Source organism: Chrysemys picta, chromosome 6, assembly GCF_011386835.1.
Source record: "Chrysemys picta bellii isolate R12L10 chromosome 6, ASM1138683v2, whole genome shotgun sequence".
Classification (NCBI taxonomy): Eukaryota; Metazoa; Chordata; order Testudines; family Emydidae; genus Chrysemys; species Chrysemys picta.
The window spans coordinates 67,699,275-67,718,856 of record NC_088796.1 but is presented as its reverse complement, the minus strand read 5'-3'; the positions used below and the strand labels follow the sequence as shown (position 1 = coordinate 67,718,856).

General features: G+C 36.8%; 1 protein-coding gene across 11 annotated transcripts in view; it reads right to left on the bottom strand.

The window, feature by feature from the left end:
• FER (FER tyrosine kinase) overlaps positions 1-19,582 on the bottom strand; it is a 412,813-nt gene that overhangs the window by 243,103 nt on the left and 150,128 nt on the right. For 8 of the 11 annotated variants that reach the window (XM_024106728.3, XM_005281640.5, XM_065550284.1 and 5 more), the window contains 3 exons: positions 18,127-18,219; positions 8,865-9,068; positions 1,052-1,174 (listed from right to left, as the gene is read on the bottom strand). In XM_024106728.3, coding sequence (XP_023962496.2) covers positions 1,052-1,174; positions 8,865-9,068; positions 18,127-18,219 — 420 coding nt within the window. Of the gene's footprint in view, positions 1-1,051; positions 1,175-8,864; positions 9,069-18,126; positions 18,220-19,582 lie in introns of those variants that run through there. The other 3 variants (XR_010588818.1, XR_010588819.1, XM_065550282.1) reach the window with 3 other exon arrangements.

Here is a 19,582-nt window from a genome sequence, read left to right as displayed (position 1 = left end):
AGATTGAAAAAATTGGGTTTATTTAGTCTGGAGAAGACAGAGGAGACATAACAGTTTTCAAGTACATAAAAGGTTGTTACAAGGCGGAGGGTGAAAAATTGTTCTCGTTAACCTCCGAGGATAGGACAATAAGCAAGGAACTTAAACTGAAACATGGGAGGTTTAGGTTAGACATTAGGAAAAATTTCCTAACTGTCAGGATAGTTAGGCACTGGAATAAATTGGCTAGGGAGGTTGAAGAATCTCCATCATTGAAGGTTTTGAAGAACAGGTTAGACAAACACCTGTCAGGAATGGTCTAGTTGTTATTTAGTCCTGCCCTAAGTGCAGGGGACTGGACTAGATGACATCTTGACGTCTCTTCCAGTCCTACACATCTATGATTCTATGACTATGTAGGCCTCTTATTGTATGTATAGCGCTTTATAAGATTTCTTGTTTCCATCTATTCAACAATGACTTCTTGACTATAAGGTGAAGTTCAATTTCAAATTTTGATTGAAATAATGCCACATTTAAGACTGGAGAAAGGAAGAAATACTTAGATTTGGTTTTCAATTCGCATCACTTTATGGAGAAGGAAACCAATCTCATGGTCTATGGGTTACTGAGCCAGGAACAGATTCTACCTGGAAGGTCCAAAAAAGAGGGAAGAGAAGAATGAAGTATAAGAAAGCTTTGTCAGAGTCAGAATGACATCCTTCCAGAAGGATGGTATGTGGTACTTGTGATGCAGACCCTGGAGTGTGTTAACTGGGATGAATCTTCAATGCTCTAACAAAAAAACTGTAAACAGCTCAGGAAGCTAAAGAGTAATGAGCAATAATGAGTTATTAGTTAAGTGTTTTGGAAGCTAGAGTAATCACTTAAGAGGAACTGAGGAGTCTGCTATCTTGAAGAATTCAGTGAAGCACTAACTGAATGAGATAGTTCTGATTAGCCTACAAACTGCTTAACATTTCATTTATAATTGCAAAGATCATGGTTTAAAAGGTTAAATGAAATGCAGCAAAATGTTCTATTTAACAAAATACATAGGATATATGCATACCTTAACAACAGGATTCAGCAGAACTACACCTGATTTCTTAGTAATTACTTGTTTTGTTGTGTAATGATGGTCTATAAGCTGAGGAATAGTTGGAAACCCAGTTCCTTCAAATCGGTACTGATTCTGCAAGGGGGGGAAAAAAATCAGTTTCAGAACAGCTCCAATGAGGAAATGCAAAAGATGCAATTAGCAACTCTTACCCATGAATAACAGAAAACAGAAAAGTTTAATTTCATAGGATTAAATCTTGGCCTCACCCAAGTCAATACAAAAACTTCCAGCGACTTCAATGGGACCATGATGTGGGTCATAACGACTAGAAAAAATATCTATTCATTCAATTAGCGTAGCATGATAAAATAAATATAGATCTCAACTCTTAAATTAAAGCTAGAAAGAAAGAAGTCCTTGTGATTCAACCGATGGCACAGCAGCAGTAACTTTGAGACATATTAAATATGAATAAAAGGATATGCAATTAAATAGTATCAAGTTAAAGAACAAAAAACATTTATTTTAAGACCACATCTAAACATGTAAAGTGTATAAAATAAGCATGTATTGCAAAAAATATCTTTGAAAATCTAAAACACAGGGTAAATTCCAGCTCTCTAGCTCAGAAACAGAGCTTGAGGAACAGGGGCCAAATCTTAATTCACCGTGCAATGTAGTCTCCAGGCAATGTGTGATAAAAGTGGCAAATGATTCACTGGCACACAGATAATTAAATTTTTGGCAGCTCTTTAATAATAATAATAATGCGTGACCAGCACAGTCTTCAATAGTACTTAGATAAAAGCCCAGCCACCTCCATACTTCAGAAATGCTGAGTGAGATGAAAGGCATTTTTGTCTCCCCACACTTCTGTCCCTCTCTGTTTTTGCTATCATTCTGTCTCTCTCTCTCTCTTTTTCATTTTAAATATTAAAAAAGTTCCTGCTGTGGCTACTGTAACTCTCTTGCCATCATGCTGGAATTGTGTAGATTCTTTTACAAGCTGTACTTCCTATCACAGAATGTCAAGAAGCATTGTATCTGTAGGTGTGGAGAAAGAATGCAAGTGACATAGGTACACTAGTGGCTGCAAGGGCAGTGATAAGAGATTTAGAAAATTCTTTGGGAAAAAACCTGTACTGCTCAGTTCAGCCTCTTACAGTCCTGAATTCTGTACAGGATTTCAGTGACTAGTATATGGGATAGGCTATTTGTGCCTCTATAAATTCATAGTTATCTCCATTTATTCCCTACTCAGCACTTTCCTCAACACAAACATTGCCATAAACAATGTGGCCATACACATTTAGTACAAGTAAAGCCAAGGACTGGAATAGTAAAAGTGATGTAAATTGAGATTCAGGTTAATTTGCACTGATAGGCAAAGAAAATTAACTAATACTGTTAAAGAATTGTTTTTAATCTACAGTAAAATACTTTACAAGTACACTCGGTATACTAGGGCTCTTAAGGAAAATGACTTTTTGGGAACTACAATAACTGCCTGCCAAAGGTATTATCATTTTTTAGGCAAGCAAGGCCAGTTTGAACAGATGAACATTCTCACTGTATCATCCACTGCTAACTGCCGCTCATCAAACATAAGCTGCTTGTCTGTACTTTCAAGGCCCTTCGTGGGGATTGGTCCTGCTTTGAGCAGGAGGTTGGACTAGATGACCTCCTGAGGTCCCTTCCAACCCTGATATTCTATGATTCTACCCGCACCCTACCTATCATCTCTCATTCACTGTCAAAATGTTGACCCTGGACATCCCATGATGTCAACCTCTGTTGCCCATTTCTAAATTTTCAAGCAAGCACCTTCATGCTTTTTCCTATGCTGCCCTCACACTTGGTAAGTGTGAAACAGCCATAAAATCACCTCATTATTTTCCTTCAAATCCCTCCTGAAAACTCATTTCTTGTGATGCCTACAGATAAATTGACAAGTTAGGCTGCTGGAATGCAGAAATCACTGCCTAGTATGCTGACCAATATTGTTGTGTTGTTTCTTTGTAATTCCTGCCAATCTTTCTATTCATAACCGTGTGTTTTCTCCTATCTTATACGTAGGTTCTAAGCTCTTTGGGGCAGGAACCATTTTTTCTTCTGTTTGTACAGTGCCTGCCACAATGGAGTCCTGGTCCATTACTAGGGCTCCTAGGCACTACAATAATACAAATAATTGAGAATAATTTGAAAATTGATTAACACTGAATGACAGCAATGTAATTAGATGCTTAATAATAGTAATTCTTATTCATATTCACAGGGCTAAACTGATGACCAAATTTGGAGTCAGGAAGGAATTTTTCACCAAGACTTAATTGAAAGGAACTTGGACTTCCTTTTTGCAAATATCATGGAACAGACAAAATTCATTACATCTAGGAGGTATATTCTCAGATCCATCAATTTCTTTACCAGAAATTTAGTAATCAGCCATTTTAAGTATTAGGACATTTTTATTAATTATTATTATTATTATTTACTATTTGTATTGCAGTAGCTCCTAGGGGCCCCATTCATGGACCACTGTAAAGATATGTAACAAAAAGTGGCCCTGCCCCAAAGTGCTTACAATTACTTTTTAATTGCTTAAATGGATTTAAGAATTTAACCTTAGACACCAAAGTCTGAAAGTTTTCAGAATAAGATATTAATTGTTATAAGAAGTTGGCACCCATTAGCCAAAAGAGGTGCTCCTATATTAACAAGTATAATATCCACTGAGGAGGATAAATGGCCTCTGTAATTAACCGTAATATATTCTCTATATTCCATACTTTTAAAAATATGTATACTTTGGACCCTATAGTCAAAGTTGTTTTCTTGAGGAAATATTTAAATTTATAAAAAATATACACTCATTTCTTAAAAATTCAGTTTTAGTTAAAAACAAATTAGCAATTCCTATTTGTTTTTCACAGATTGCCTGACAAATTGATTAGTCAATGGCTGCATCTGACCAGTTCAACATTTCAAAACACTGGTCAAATCAAAGAGGCTATTTAAACAGCTGGACCACTGCACTGTTCTAGAGTCTTGGATTCAGAGGCAAATTCACATCAACAGAGACCAGGCTTGTCAATGATATGAGACAATGCTGATGTTGTTACACAATGTGATGGAGGTTTCAGACTCCCCCTTTTATTCATGTGTGGTCGCAACTGGGGAATCTAAGAATCAAATCTGACAGCTGAAAAGACATACATCAGGCCCTTCCACTGAGAAACAATACCACACAGAGACAGCTATTCTAGCTAGGGATGGCAGGTGAAACTGGAATGAAAATGCAAGGAGATATTCTTATCCAAGAATAAAGAAATAGGAAATAACTTAGATCTCTGGGGATTGTGCACACAAAACTAGGAAAATTCATGTAGTTTTGAAAATGTCTTATGCTTATATTTTGATCTATAATTTGGAATGTATGTTACCAAAGAGAAGCAAAATAAAAAAATAGTTTGTGTCATGCTCATTTGTATCCTATTTGTGAAATCAGACATATGAATTAATATTACAAATAGTGATCACATGCCCATTTCCGATAGGAAACATCAAGAAAAGTGGCACTGGAACAATACAAGAGTCCTAGAAAAAATGACACTGAAAAAGTGAAAATGACAGGATTGTGATATTGATGCAAGGGAAAAAATATTTTTCTCATTTGTGTGCTTCAATTGTTTTGTAAATTTCTGAAATTTCTTCAGGCAATGTATCTCTACACTTGTGTGGTATTAAGTATTGAAGTTTGGGGTAGTGGGGAGAGAACATGAAAGTGAGAGATGCTGTGTAGTAGTCTCTACATCTATAAAACTGGTAAAAGCTAGGAAATTTTATGTCAGTGCACCCAACAGTTAAATAATTCTTTACAAAGGAATCTGATGGAGTTGGCAGCTAAAATATCACTATCCTGCTATATATCATTGCAAGACTTTCAACAGCATATTTTTGGATGGTTTTGTTATGGAACTATCTGAATACAGATTATCTTTTATCAAGTTCAGCTCTGATGCAAAACTCAGTCACTAAAAATTCTCTGGGTTTTCCCAGTAGCCATTATACTTTTCTATTCTCTTTAATACCCAGGCCTTATTAGATGGAGGACTTAGTAGCACTCTTCCTTCCAATAGAAGAGTATGGATAGTGTTGGTCTCAGAAGAAGCTAAGCCAAAACTGTCTATGAAACAAAAATCAAGAGATCCGGAAACAGAGTCAACTCAACCCATAAACAAGTCAATTTTTGGTCACAGCCTTGGGAGTAAGAGCCTTGAAACCAAATCTCCATCTTGACAACAATGATCAGCTTAACTCCAGTACAGAACAAAATTATATGAGTAATTGTTTTAACTTTTGGTTAAAAGAATACATTTTTCCTTTCCAATCTATCATATTCTATAACGTGACATTTACCTAAATTCATACAATAAATTCACAGGTTACAATTTACTATACATTCCACATAAAGGACAACACTAATAGATACAAATTTACTAACATGAGAAAAAGGTCAACTCATCCTTGGTCTAAATTTAGAGATTACATTTGAGAAAACATCTCATGACTTTCCCAAGCCCACAGGGACAGGCTGTGAAACATTTAAAACTAAAAGATTTTAACTAAATTTGGCATCTCAAACACCACTTGGTTGTAGCCCTGGGATGAAATCCTGATTCCGCTGAAGTCAAAGGGGCCAGGGTTTCAGCCCAGAATCTAATAGAAATCATGATAAACTACTTTCTATCTAGCTGAAATAACTGTATTATGAATATACTAAAAATAAGTTATTTTGATATAGAACTTATTTTAACACAAGATAGCATCTGGCTTATAGTGTTTTCTGTAAAGGTTTCATATTGTAGCTATTATATTTGATGTTACTGCAAGAAGACTCAAAAATGCCATTTAAAAATATTTATTTTCAAATACTTTTCATAGAGTAAATATAAGTGATTGTCACTGTATTAACTTTCACTTTGCTGTGCAAATTATTTCTAAAGCAAAATAGTGTAAAACTGGAAAGATCTGTTAGGGGGTGTGAAAATTATTTAGTCCAAGTATGTGGCTAGCCTCTTTTATTATAGCATTATCCCAAAATGAAGAATTAGGTGAGATCTGTGATGTTGCACTCGATATGATTTTATGAAAATATGCTAATGAGTGTGAATATAATGCAACTGGAATATGCTTCATGCAAAAGGTCTCCTGTAAGGTATCATTACAAAGCTTATAATCTACTGAGTGTAGTCATCTTATTTCTATGTATGTATCATTCTTGTGTCTGAAACTATAAATATGAAATATAACTCTGAGGGCCTATTGTAGTTATGCAAAGTGTGGGTCATTAATGGTAGTTTGGAATCTTAATGGCTCTCATCAACCAGGACAATTGACTGTGGATGGCTCTGTTTGCTTGCAGGCCTTCCTGTGAGTCAGGCTGGGAGGAATGAAGGCTTGGGGTCTCACAGCACGTGTGACCATGTCACCTGGTACTGAAATCCATCTTAAACCTGGTGCTTTTTCATTTAGAAGGAGGGGTGGGAACCCAGAGACACAAAAGATTCCCACCTTGTGCCAAAGCTATACAAGGGGGGAAACAAAACAAAGGGGGCTGCAATCATGAGAAATCCCCTAGCTACCACATGAGCTGGAACAAGGGCTATACCAGGGGAAAGGATTGTGCCCAGACTAGGAAGGTGTCCAGTCTGTCATGGAAGCTTATTGAAACAGCTGAGGTTGAGATTTTATCTGTATTCAGTTTTCTTACTGTACTAGGCTTAGACTTGCGTGTTTTATTTATTTTGTTTGGTAATTCACTTTGTTCTGTCTGTTATTACTTGGAACCACTTAAATCCTACTTTTTGTATTTAATAAAATCACTTTTCACTTATTAATTAACCCAGAGTAAGTATTAATACATGGGGGGGGGGGCGCAAACAGCTGTGCATCTCTCTCTATCAGCGATATAGAGGGCGAACAATTTATAAGTTTACCCTGTATAAGCTTTATACAGGGTAAAACAGATTTATTTGGGGTTTGGACCCCATTGGGAGCTGGCTGAGTGCTGGAGACAGGAACACTTCTTAAGCTGGCTTCAGTTAAGCCTGCAGCTTTTGGGGGACATGGTTCAGACCTGGGCCTGTGTTTGCAGCAGACTAGCGTGTCTGGCTCAAACCAGGCAGGACACTGAAGTCCTAAGCTGCCAGAGGAAACAGGCTCAGGGGTAGTCTCAGCACATCAGTTGGTAGTTCCCAAGGGGTCTTCTGAGATCCAACCCGTCACAAGGTCCACTGACTTTCTGTGGATCATATGAAGGTTTCCGAGTCATTGTTGCCACTGTCTCGGTTTATATAGGGTCAGTAACTTGTTTAGAGGAAGCGACAACTGGGATTTCAGAACAAACAAAAACCAACAAACAAAAAAGATTTCTGTCCTATTCCCAAAGGCCCAAATTAATCTCAGGCAGTATCAACTTATTCCAGGCTTATGCATATAACATGCTATATAAAAAAAAAGACAAAAACAGAAGTCCTGGACCAAGGAAAGTTTGGCACTGTGCGATGAACATTGAGGAATAGTCACTCAATAAAAAAATACCTTATTTGGCCAAAATTTGCCTGATACATTCCTTGATTGTTTCAACAGTTGACCAGCCCACTCTCTCATTGCTTTAAGGTGCACATTTGAAAGTGTATGTGTTATGCAGCTTAATATATTTCAAACTATCATTGAACTCTACAGGAAAGCCTGATTCCTGTAGTGCATGGTGTCCAGTCCTTCCTAGTGCTAACTATCTGCACCTAGTTCCTCTCCTTTGCTACAAAATCAAGTAAGTTTCTTTTCTATACTTCTTGGGAAAGCTCTATTTACTCACCTCCTTTGTAAAGTGCTTTGAGATTTACTGGTGAAAAACACTGCAAGATCTAGGCAGTAGTATTATTTATGAATAGGGTGTCAGATGATTTTTGACTGGTGGATAAATGCTCATTTCAAACTATTTACTATGATCAGAGCAATATATATTACACAATTTATAAGCTGCATGTGCACACGAGAAAAATTCATATTTCTCTTTCTCAGTCTACTGGTTCCAGAGTTCTAAGCAGATTCTTTACGGCCTGGTCTACACTGTGAAATTAGGTCAGTATAACTATGCTGCTCATGCGTGTGAAAAATCCACATCCCTGACACTGTTGCCAATTTTGGTTGGACGTATTCCTGGAGCTTTCATCAATGATATCATCTTTAATTAAAAATTAATCTTTATTTCTTGGAGACTTCAGAGCAATCCTGGAGGGTTAGCAACCCTAATTATGACCATGTGAAAAGAGGGGGTAACATTGAAATGGCTTTGGAACCTGAGCTATCATACCATTATCGAGCACCAACCATAAAAAAAGCAGTGCGGGAATCAAAAAAATAAATTGTACATATATAATACATTTAAATTAGTAGTTTAAATGTCTGAAGTTACATTTATAGAAGTAATTTTCTGCTTTCTAATAGGGAAGAAAAACCATGGAATAACTTCACACCTTCCTTTTATTCTTAAAAATATTTGACTAACATTGTTTTTTAAAATTTCAGGATCTAACTCAACATGGGAAACCAGAGATTACCATATTTTTTAACAGATTTCATACTGGCCTTTCCATATGAAAAGGCCAAAAACCTACTTCATAGTAAATCTTCTCACATAGTTTTATCCATAGTAAATAATGTCTTTAATTCTGAACTACTTATCTGAAATAATTCTTCAGTTAAATACAAGCTGCCTGACATGAAATAAACATTCAGTAGTACATCAGAGACGTACATCAGCATATTGTATGATAAAGTGTCTCCGTTGTCCATCTGAAAACACAGAAAGGACATATTCACCAGGTTTCCCGTGGCTCTCTCGCACCAGGAAGTCTCCTTGCTGCTTTAACAGCTCCTGGGCTTCTATTCTTGGAATTGCACCATGATACCAATCCTGCTCAGCCAATGGTTTCTCGCTGGTTGATATTACATCAAAGAACTTTAAAAAATATAAAGGAAAAGAAGTTAGCAAACTGTAACCCATTTTCTATGTTTTTTCTTTTTATGAAATTCATGATAGACTGTGACAAACACTTTCACACTTCTCTCTAATTATCTATTTCCATTAGACAATTGAGGTAATACACCTATTCTCAGAATCAAAGTGAACTGAACAACTTTTTTAACTATGTTTTTTTTTTTTAAAATAGAGGCATATGTATATATAAAAGCTTAGCACAGATTTCTGAAAATACAGACAAAAGGAATATCAATAGTACTATCAAGGCAATTTCATTTTCACTTGTTAAAAAACCTCTTTCTTGGCTGAATTATCTTTCTCACTCTCAAACTTCCTTGAAATGCTCTTAACCTTTGAAATGACCTATTTCCTTACCCAATGAGAAAGGGGTTAGGAATTTATGAGACATTATGTGTGGAATTTTCAAAAGCACTTGCATTGATTGAACTTTACATTCACTGATTTTGAATTCCCACCCCCCGACAAAAGCATGTAACCAAGTAGCAGCATTAGGAACCAAGTTTTTTTAGCAGTCTCTGAGCATATGTGCAGTGTGCCCAGCCATTTGATAGCATCACCACCAGTCAGGTGAAGAGCCGGTAATGATTTAGTATTTGTATTGCAATTGAACACAGAGGCCTAGCCCCATTGTACTTGTGAACTTAATAGCAAATTCTGAGGTAAGACATACAGTATTTTTTTTTTTATAGATTGCAACTGGAGTATGACTTGAGCTTTTTTAAAATTTATCTTTGTAATTTATGTATTTATTTATTTAATATATGCTAGAATAGGTTGTTGTTGGTTTTACAATAAAGTCTAGTTTTCAATAGTCAGGTCAGATCTATTTGTTAGGGCTAGACAGTGCAATTCCATGTTGGTGAGCACTTATACGAGCAGTCCCAATGAAATCATGCAAGTGCTCTCTATTACAAGGTGGGCTGTTTGTTTTAAATTAGGAACTCCATTTTGTTTTAAGTGTGGAACATATGTCTAAACTTGCCAAGGAAAGTCCTGCCCAGGAAAGGTGTCTGACACCTTGTTGAAAGACTATCATGGAGAGCCATCAACTCTGAAAGTCTCAACTATTGACCCCTGAGCATGGAACAATGATTTTTCTACACACAGCGCTGCATGCAGAACAGGGGAAGGGGCCTGAATCAACCCAGTGGAGGATATGGCAAGGAGAGAGCACCTCTACTTAAGAGAGGGTACTGCTCTGTGCAGGATGCCAACCTTCCCCACATATAAAGAGATCTTGCTGGAGATAGAGGGTGGGCAAGAGGGACTCTGTCAGCCTGAAATGCTGACAAACATCAAACTCACAGAAGGGGCAAGATCAGAAATGGGAAGGGTGCATTCTCAGGAATTTTTGTTGTTGTCAAAGATCGGCAATTTTAAAGTAATCTTAGAGTAAAGTTTCTGCAGCTAAGAAATAAAGTCCTTTGCTAAGCATGTGTTCCCTTGTCTTCCTGTCAAGTTGTCCCAAAAAGGGTTAAACTAGAAGTCCAGAATGCCCACAACCTACGTGGAGTTCTAGGGAAGTGGGTGTAAGCAACTGGGAAGGCTTGAAAGGCTCAGAAATTAATCTGGGGATCTAGGGCGCCTGCAGTCACAGAGCCTCAGAAGGTCTGAGCCAGGGAATATGTCCTATCGACCCAGAGCTAGAAACAATTACTAGACTCTACACAGACAGTTTAGAAGGATGTGAATTTGTCACCCAACTCTTTTGTAAAGGACCTATTAGCAAACAAAGAAAAATACTGCAATACCTCCCAGAAGATCATATTTTCTTCCTAATTTTTAATATTTCCATTCAAAATCAGTTAAAACCCAAGATCAAATCTCCATCATTATTAAAATTCAATAATACCAAAGGTATTCTCCTTTGAAATTACCTACATATAAAATAAACTTTTCAAATTACAAAGAAAAAATGTCTCATAAAAGGTTAAATTAGTTCACTTTTTGTGAAAGATGCTGGGATTGACAGCCCAAAAGATTGAGACCTCACTGAATGTTCACAGAAAAGCTGCAGGATACTGTCAAGGTAGCAAAATCTTCCGCATATCACCTCAGTGCTACTCTGGAGAGAACTTCTCTAGTGGTATAAGATAGTGAGGTTTCAATACATAATCAGTTCATGGCCTTCCTGCTGAAACGTGCAACAAAAGGTGCCATTTGTGATGGACTCTGTAATGTGGACACTAGTTCACTAAGAAGGAGACAGACTAGGCCCATACAGCTCAGTTTATAGAACACAAACAAGCAAGTCATCAGATGGTAACAGTTTCTCACTTTCAACCTGCATCATGTCTGAACCAATGTCCATGACTGTATCATTACCTGTCCCCAGCATAAAATATCCTAAGAGTACTTCTTTGAAACAGAGAAGATTTAGGGGAAAGAAAATGGGAGCAGGTTAAGCTTTCTCCCCCCTGGCTCCCCCCATTTCTAAGAACTTGCATTGTACTTAGATAACATTTAGAAAAACTGTTTAAATTGAGTTAAAACTTTATTGGGAAGGCTTGGTCGGGTTTTTCTCTCAAATTTCACAAAAAATTTTAAATTCATTCTGTGGTCATTTTATCTGGAGCATGAATTATCAATTAAGTATTTCTTCACAGAAAATAAATGAAATCTAAATCAATAAATGATGGTGCTTTGTATGTTATATAAATTATATCACTTCTGCATGAACAAACCCCCTCTCTCTTAATAATGGTATTGTATAAATTAAAGTACTATATTTTAAATAAAGAGGATATATGATCATTTGCACTTCAAAATTGCTATTTAGGGGAATATGGTTACAGCCAAGAAAGAGTATCTAAGAAAGATGTATAATCATTTTGACATTAATTGCAAATGAATTTATCCCTAATTACTAAAACACTAGATTTCTACTACATTTTAGATTTAGAAGAAAATGTTGCAGGATTTAATATGAATAGTTTAAACACAAAATATTGCCCCTTTAAAGAAAGTAATTTCTGTTTCACTATTTTACAATTCCGATCTGTTTTTCTTAAACAATGTTTACTGTAAAATATCAGGAGGTAGCCGTGTTAGTCTGTTTCCACAAAAACAACAAGGAGTCCAGTGGCACTTAAAGACTAACAGATTTATTTGGGCATAAACTTACTCCATGCATCTGAAGAAGTGAGGTTTTTTACCCACGAAAGCTTATTCCCAAATAAATCTGTTAGTCTTTAAGGTGCCACAAGACTCCTTGTTGTTACTGTAAAATAAGACTTCAAGAAACATTCAATTGCTTGATAATACAAATTAGAGACTAAGTAAAATATATATTCTAGGACTCAGACTTTTTTTTATTTTTAGGGATGAAGATGTCTGTCTGTATCTGACACTGACATATATAGTCTTTCTCCCCCTCTCTCTTTATCTAATGGAGGAATTCAAATATTTAAATGGGAAGATTTTATTTCTAAGTTTCTTTTACTAACCAAATTAACAATCACCATAAAATTAAATGGTATTTGAAATAAACTGAAATGTATAATCCACATTAACATGAAGTAATTTATTTCTATTTATTATTCTCTCTTTGCCTCTCTCTCTCTCCTTTCTTCCCTTCAGGAATTTCTGTGGTTCACCATACCTTATCTTGGGCTTTGGGGGGGGGGGGTTCCCTCAGTTTCCCCTTCACTCTCCCCTTATGTGTCGACCAATCTCCCCTTTCTCCCATGTGGATACTCCCCTCCCTTCCACTTTCATCTGAACTTAATATGAAGTTGAAATAAGTTTTACTCTAACAACAGCATGTGAAATTGGCTCTCAAGCAGCTGCTTATTGAAAATGTAGAGCAAAAAGTTTCTGACCTGGCTTCTTTTTTTTTTTTTTTTTTAAATGGAGATTTCCCACCCCCATTATCTGTGAAGAGACTGAGCAACAAGCTGTCTCTGAAAAAAACAAAACCTAACTCCCTGACTTTCAGTGTAACATCACATTAAGGTTGTTGATAAATGTGTGCTCTTATAAACACAGCAACCCGCCACCCAAATACATCCTCAATGATACTCTATTACTTAATAATGAACATTTGTTCTATTTTCTCACATATAATTAGCTGAAACTTGTTGTACTGCTTTTATTCAGTGGTCTTTAAGCAATGAGAATTTATATCTTTTTTAATCAGGCAGATATTTTGGAGAAAGGGAAGGGCATACTCTTGGATTAGTAAAAAGACAGAAATAAATTTAGGTTGATCCTTTTAGAATTTTCCCTCTGGCACTTTTCTTAACCCAAGCAGCATAATTCTTACAATAGCTACTTCAGGGCAAGGGAAACAAAAATGCAATGAAGCTACAGCATTTTACAAAACATTACATATTAAAGCAAAAGTACATAAACCACAAAAATTTCTCAGGGAAAAAACCAATGCATTGAATCTGAGGGGCAGCAGGGCCTATTTCAGGGTACAGTTCATTCACATACTGGTCCAAATAGGACAGTGTTCTACCAGGGACTAAAACACGGGGTTAAAATGTGAGAAGTAAGGATTTACCTACTAATTTTTGTTTTCCTACCTCAGATCATTACATTTTATATTACTGCTCTTTCCACTTATGGATTCCTGACTTGGTTTTAGTCTGACAAAAGCCATTAAGTCTGTTGGGATTTTATTTTATTTTATTTGAGTCTCTATCTCTTCTCTTTTCCGTCTTCTCTCTCTTACTCTTCCTACTTCATATGGCTTTGAGCTTTTCTCTCTGTTTTCCTTTCACCCTCTCTACTTTTCTCCCCTATACTCCAGCTCTATCCCTCCCTCATCCTTTTCTTATCCATCTCCTAAAGGTACTAGAGCACTACACCAGAAAAGCTGTGAAATTCTGGCTTTGGTTTCATAAGAGAGTTGCCTAGTCACACAAAGGTGACTCTCCTTTCTTCCAGCTGCTAAATTCCTTTAAAAACAACTAAGAAAAATACATTATATGCTTTTCTAAGGGTATGTCTACACTATCCGGATTGGCGGATAGTGATCGGTCGCGTCTACACTAGACGTGATAAATCGACCTCTGATCGCTCTGCCGTCGACTCCTGTACTCCACCACGGTAAAAGGTGGAAGCAGAGTCTACGGGAGAGCGGCGGCAGCCGTGAGGATGCGAGGTAAGTCGACCTAAGATACGTCGACTTCAGCTACGAGAATAGCGTAGCTGAAGTTGCGTATCTTAGGTTGATCCCCCACAGTGTAGACCAGGCCTAATACTGAAGAAACAATTGCTGTTGTCAGTTATGTGACAGAGAGGTCAACAAATGGTCAGAGAGGTGATCTGCATGACAGTAAATGGCAGGGGAGCTATCCAGCAGACAGCGGCCCATGGCAGCAGATCTACAGTTGAATCCTCAGCTGCATCCAGTAAGTTGTTTGTGGCTCCTCTATTCTGGGGCTACTCCACCATTCGTACTTCACCATAGTTTGGAGAAGTCTTCAAGCTCTCTAAAGTGCATTAGGATTAAAAGAGTATGTCTATACTGCAGCCGGGAGGTGTGATTCCCAGTGTGGGTAGACAGACCCGTGCTAGCTCTGCTCAAGTTGGCATGCAACATCCACGCGGATATTTTAGTGTGCTAATTTGAGCAATGCTAGTGTGAGTCTGTCTACCTATGCTAGGAATCACACCTCCCAACTGCAGTGCAGACATATCCCAACTCCAAGAGGCTATTACATTGTAATGTATTCCAAAAAACTCAGTCAATCTGACCATGGCCCAAAATACTTGCTACACTGCTGTGCCAGGGGAGATAGGAAAGAGTTGCAAAGGGCTTATACGCCATCTCCACACAAGCCAAGAATTACCCCATGCTGAAAGAATCCTTATTTGCCTACTTAGAGCTGCTTTCTGGCCTCTTTGCAATACCATCACCCAGAGTCTCATTCTAAATGGTATCGTTTCTTTTCTCTATTGGTAGCAGCACTAGTAGCAATTCCCAAATGTTCTGAGATAAAAGCTCAGCCAAACATCCCTTAAGGCTTCAGAGTAGAATACTAAATAAGAGACTAACTTTTTAATCACCTGTATCCCTCCTCCTTTTGTCTATCAGAGACTAGGCAAACTCTGGATAAAGACCTTGAGAACTATAAGACATCTAAATACTAACAAATGCATGATAATTAACCTGAGCTTTACTAAACTCCTGGGTGTTTGAGGAAGTACAAGGTTTCTCTGCTACTTTCTCCAGAGGACACTAAAAAAAAAATAGAAGGTTTTCTTCGGTTATGCATGACAGTAACTATATTTCCCTCTCACTAACTGTGGACAGTTTACTATTATGATAATACTGCATTTAAACCAAGATATTTTTTTGTTTGTGTTTTGCTTATAGCTTGTCAAAACATTGAAAATGTATACTCGGAAAGCAAGCAGCTAAAATGATATTTTAACTGGAGATATATTCTGTAATGGAATCAACACCAATGTTCTTCAAATTTTACTTCTACATGCTATTATTTAAAAATGTTTGTATGGCTTTTAGTTTAAAAGAATTATATTATATTGTTGTATAAAACATCTGGCATATTATATACCATAATATACTCGACTGATTCGTAATATACCTGGAATACTTGGAAAAATGCACATCGAGTTTGAAATGCCAATATTCTAACAGTTCATCTTCACGTCAAGAAGCAGTGCCACATAGAGGGCGGCAAGAAAAAGATTAATGGCCAGTAGCTAGTTACTGTGGCAGTTAGCTACAAAATCAAAAAGGAAATTGTACCCATGCATCTATATGGTAACCATTACTAAAAGGTTCCATTAAATCATTAACTCACCACAACACATGACAAAAATACTTAAGGAGTGCAGATGAATGGGTGATATGTTCTAATTTAGTAGGTCACTTATGTAATTAAATACAGAACATATACTAGGATATTGCCCTTCTCTGTAATTTTGTTAAAGTTCTTCATAGACCTGCCCGTCTCTTCTCCTCTCCCTACTCACTCACCAAGCATCATCCTCTTCTCTGTCCATTCACACAATATTGTCACTAATTGGAACAAGCGCCTTCTCTGTGGCTCCAGCCATTTGGAACTGACTTCCTGTACCTCCCTGCCTCCATGGGCCTGATTCTGATCTTACTTACACCAACATAATTCAACTGACGTAAGTGTAGTTACTCCTGATTTACACTGATAAAGATCAGAATCAAGTCCATAGATTCTCTTGTTAAATCCTGATTCTGCTGAAACCAATAGAAGTTTTGCAATTAACTTCAATGAAGACAGGTTTCACTCTCAATTTCACTTCAAAATGCATTTACAATCTTAGTCTCTCCCTTTTTATTTATTATTTCATTCTCTAAAATGGTTTGGGATACACTTTTTATAGATCATGCCGTAAAAAATAAAGTTGTATTGAATTATACTGATACGAACGAGGCAAAGGCAGAGGCATAACTATACAAAGGCTGGAGGGCAATACACATGCTCCAGAGTATTTTACTGTAATTATGAACATATGAAAAATATTGTATTGTTATGCCAATTTCAACAGCTCTATATCTTAAAAACATGATTAATCATACAATGTAGATACTTCATCTCTTTTTTGTAAAGATTTGTTCCCTTTAAGTGTAGTGTTGATCCAGTACAGCTTTAGATGTTTCAAGCAATGCAACTTGTCTACACTACAGATTATGTTGGTATAATTTGTGTCACCCAGGGGTGCGAATAAAACACCCCCCTGAGCGATGTAACTTACACCGACCTAAGCACTAGTGTGGCCAACGCTATGGTGGCAGAAAAGCTGTGTCCCGCCAGCATAAAGCATCCTCACCAGATCCACTACAGCAGTGCAGCTGTACCGCTTCTAGTGTAGACTAGCCCTCACTCTCAAGGAGTTTTTTCCACTATTGAGCCTAAAATTTCCCTTTCTTAATTTCATCCCATTACTACTATTTATAGCCTTGTTTGGACCACCCTAAATAATTCCTCCTCTTTATTACCATTTATACTCTTCAAATACATACAGACATTTTGTCACCTCTCCCACACATCTATTTCAATTATTTTTAGCTAAACTACATCTTACGTGGTTGCTTGGTAGTGATGCAATACCGACTATTGAGAAGGCCCATTCATACCACACCCCTCTTTCTCAAGAAGTTTCCTTTTGGGCTGAAACTTCAGGTAACGCACCTCACCCAAAAGATGATTTTTTTTTTGGAGTTCTAGTGAGGTTTGTTTGGGCCTTTTTTGAGTTTTTGGAGAAATAACTTGCCCTTCGCCAGATGTGAGCACTCAGCTAAGTTTTGGAAGGGAAATGTTTTTAAAATAAAGTTAGACATCTAAGTGAAATGTATGAAATTCAGCATTTTCTCTAATTTTTTTAGTGTATGCTTCAAAATAGACCAGCAAGCATCACACAACTTGTTTTTCTTTTCCTCCTCTTATTTTTTTTTTAAAACTGTCTTAATGCATCCAGGGCTCAAAAGACTTCCTTTGTTGCTTAGGGGCCTGCTTCAAAGTCTATTTAAATAAATGCAAAGACACCCATTGACTTAAATGGACTTTGGATCAGGCACTAGAACACCAGATGTCCCAAAGAGTGCCTCAAAAATCAGCGCATAAGTCAAAGAGCTCCTTCATGCATCAATATCCCTCAGAACTATTTTTAGTAAGGGGTGTAAATGCATTGAGGTGGCATGTAAGGGATGCACAATACCACCAGATTCACCAAGGAATACCACAATCAGTCACTGTCAATCAGTCAATAAATTAATGCTTTACAAAAATGAACTTTTTCTGGTATGACAATGACCCCGGAGCAACGGAAGAGACATTTGATACATATTTTGCTAGAGTGCACTAAATAAAAATAGGTCTGACTCATACTGTTATTTCATGGTATTATCATGTCTACTGACCAGTCAGAATTTAGGATTTTCTAATTCTATTTTAATATAATATTTTCCATGTAGGTTGAAGTGTGTTGTAGTGTTAAAAAGAATCCTATCTGGGTTGCAAAAAGCAGGACAATATAACACCCCATTGTCAATACTACTTACTGATGAAGAGCCCAGCATGGATTTTGGAGATCTTATCATTCCAGCTATGGAGTGACGAATAGTATCAAACCTGGACACCTTATCCTTCTTATCCTAGGTTGGGAGGGAAAAAAAGAATATCAGCAACAAAAATAAACTACACAACAAAGATTTCTGAGTATTTATAATCTGATGTACTTTTTCTGTTTTGGTTAAATATAAACGGATATAAACTAGCACAGTGCAAAAACTTCAAAGATATGCCAATTTACATCAGATGAGGGTCTAGCCCAAATGATATAATATTAAATACAGAAGTTTTGAGTAATTATTTAAAAATAAAATTACTGTCAACCATGTAACAGATCTGAAATTCTGTAATAGTACAGTCAGGTCTCACCTATTTCTTTAGCTGCCATAAGGTAGGTAATTTTTGAATAGGACAATTTTTTTTTTTTAAAAGAGTAGAACACCAAACTCTGCAAGTAGCTTTTTTGTATGTATCTCATTCAATTTTTACCTCCACTGTCCTTCCTTTATTATCCCTTCCTGCTCTGTACACAGAACAAAGGTGTTGAATAGATACCAAAAATGGGAAGAAAAGGTGACAAATGGGGGAGGGGAATGTGGGAAATGGGTGGAATGTGTCCATCCAGTACAATGAATGAAGTATGAGTCCTGTAGAAAAGTGGCTCTCAACCTTTCCAGACTACTGAACCCCTTTCAGGAGTCTGATTTGGTTTGCGTACCTCAAGTTTCACCTCACTTAAAAATTACTTGCTTACAAAATCAGACATAAAAATACACAAGTATCACAGCACACTACTGCTGAAAAATTGCTGACTTTCATATTTTTACCATATAATTATAAAATAGATCAACTGGAATATAAATATTGTACTTACATTTCATAGTTTTTATAGAGCAGTATAAACAAGTAATTGTCTATATGAAATTTTAGTTTGCTATTGCTTTTTATGTAGCCTGTTGTAAAACTAGGCAAATATCTAAATGAGATGATGTACCTCCTGAAAGATCTCCGCGTACCCCTGCTGTAGAACAATAGTATGCTGTAATGTAACTAAAGACCATATTATAATGCATATGCAGAAGGTGACCCAATTACGGTAACATGGACTGTTTTAATGCTGACATTTCCTAATTTCTGAGTGCTTGACTTTTTAACTTTAATATTTTTTGAGGTAGGAAACTTCATACCAAAAAACCCAAAGTCTTTTAAAAGAAAACTGGAAAAACAGAAATTCCATCATATAGAACCATACTAATCAGCACATCAGCAGGATATGAATCTAGGAACTTTAAATCTCAACACAGAGCTCCATCACTTGAGTTAAAGGAGTAAATGATAGCAGAAGCATGGATAGAAATTGGGGAGGGGAACTGTACCCCCCCAAAACTGTTTATCAGATGTTTTCAAACTGTGGGGTGTGCCCATCTAGGGGGTGCAGAGGAACAT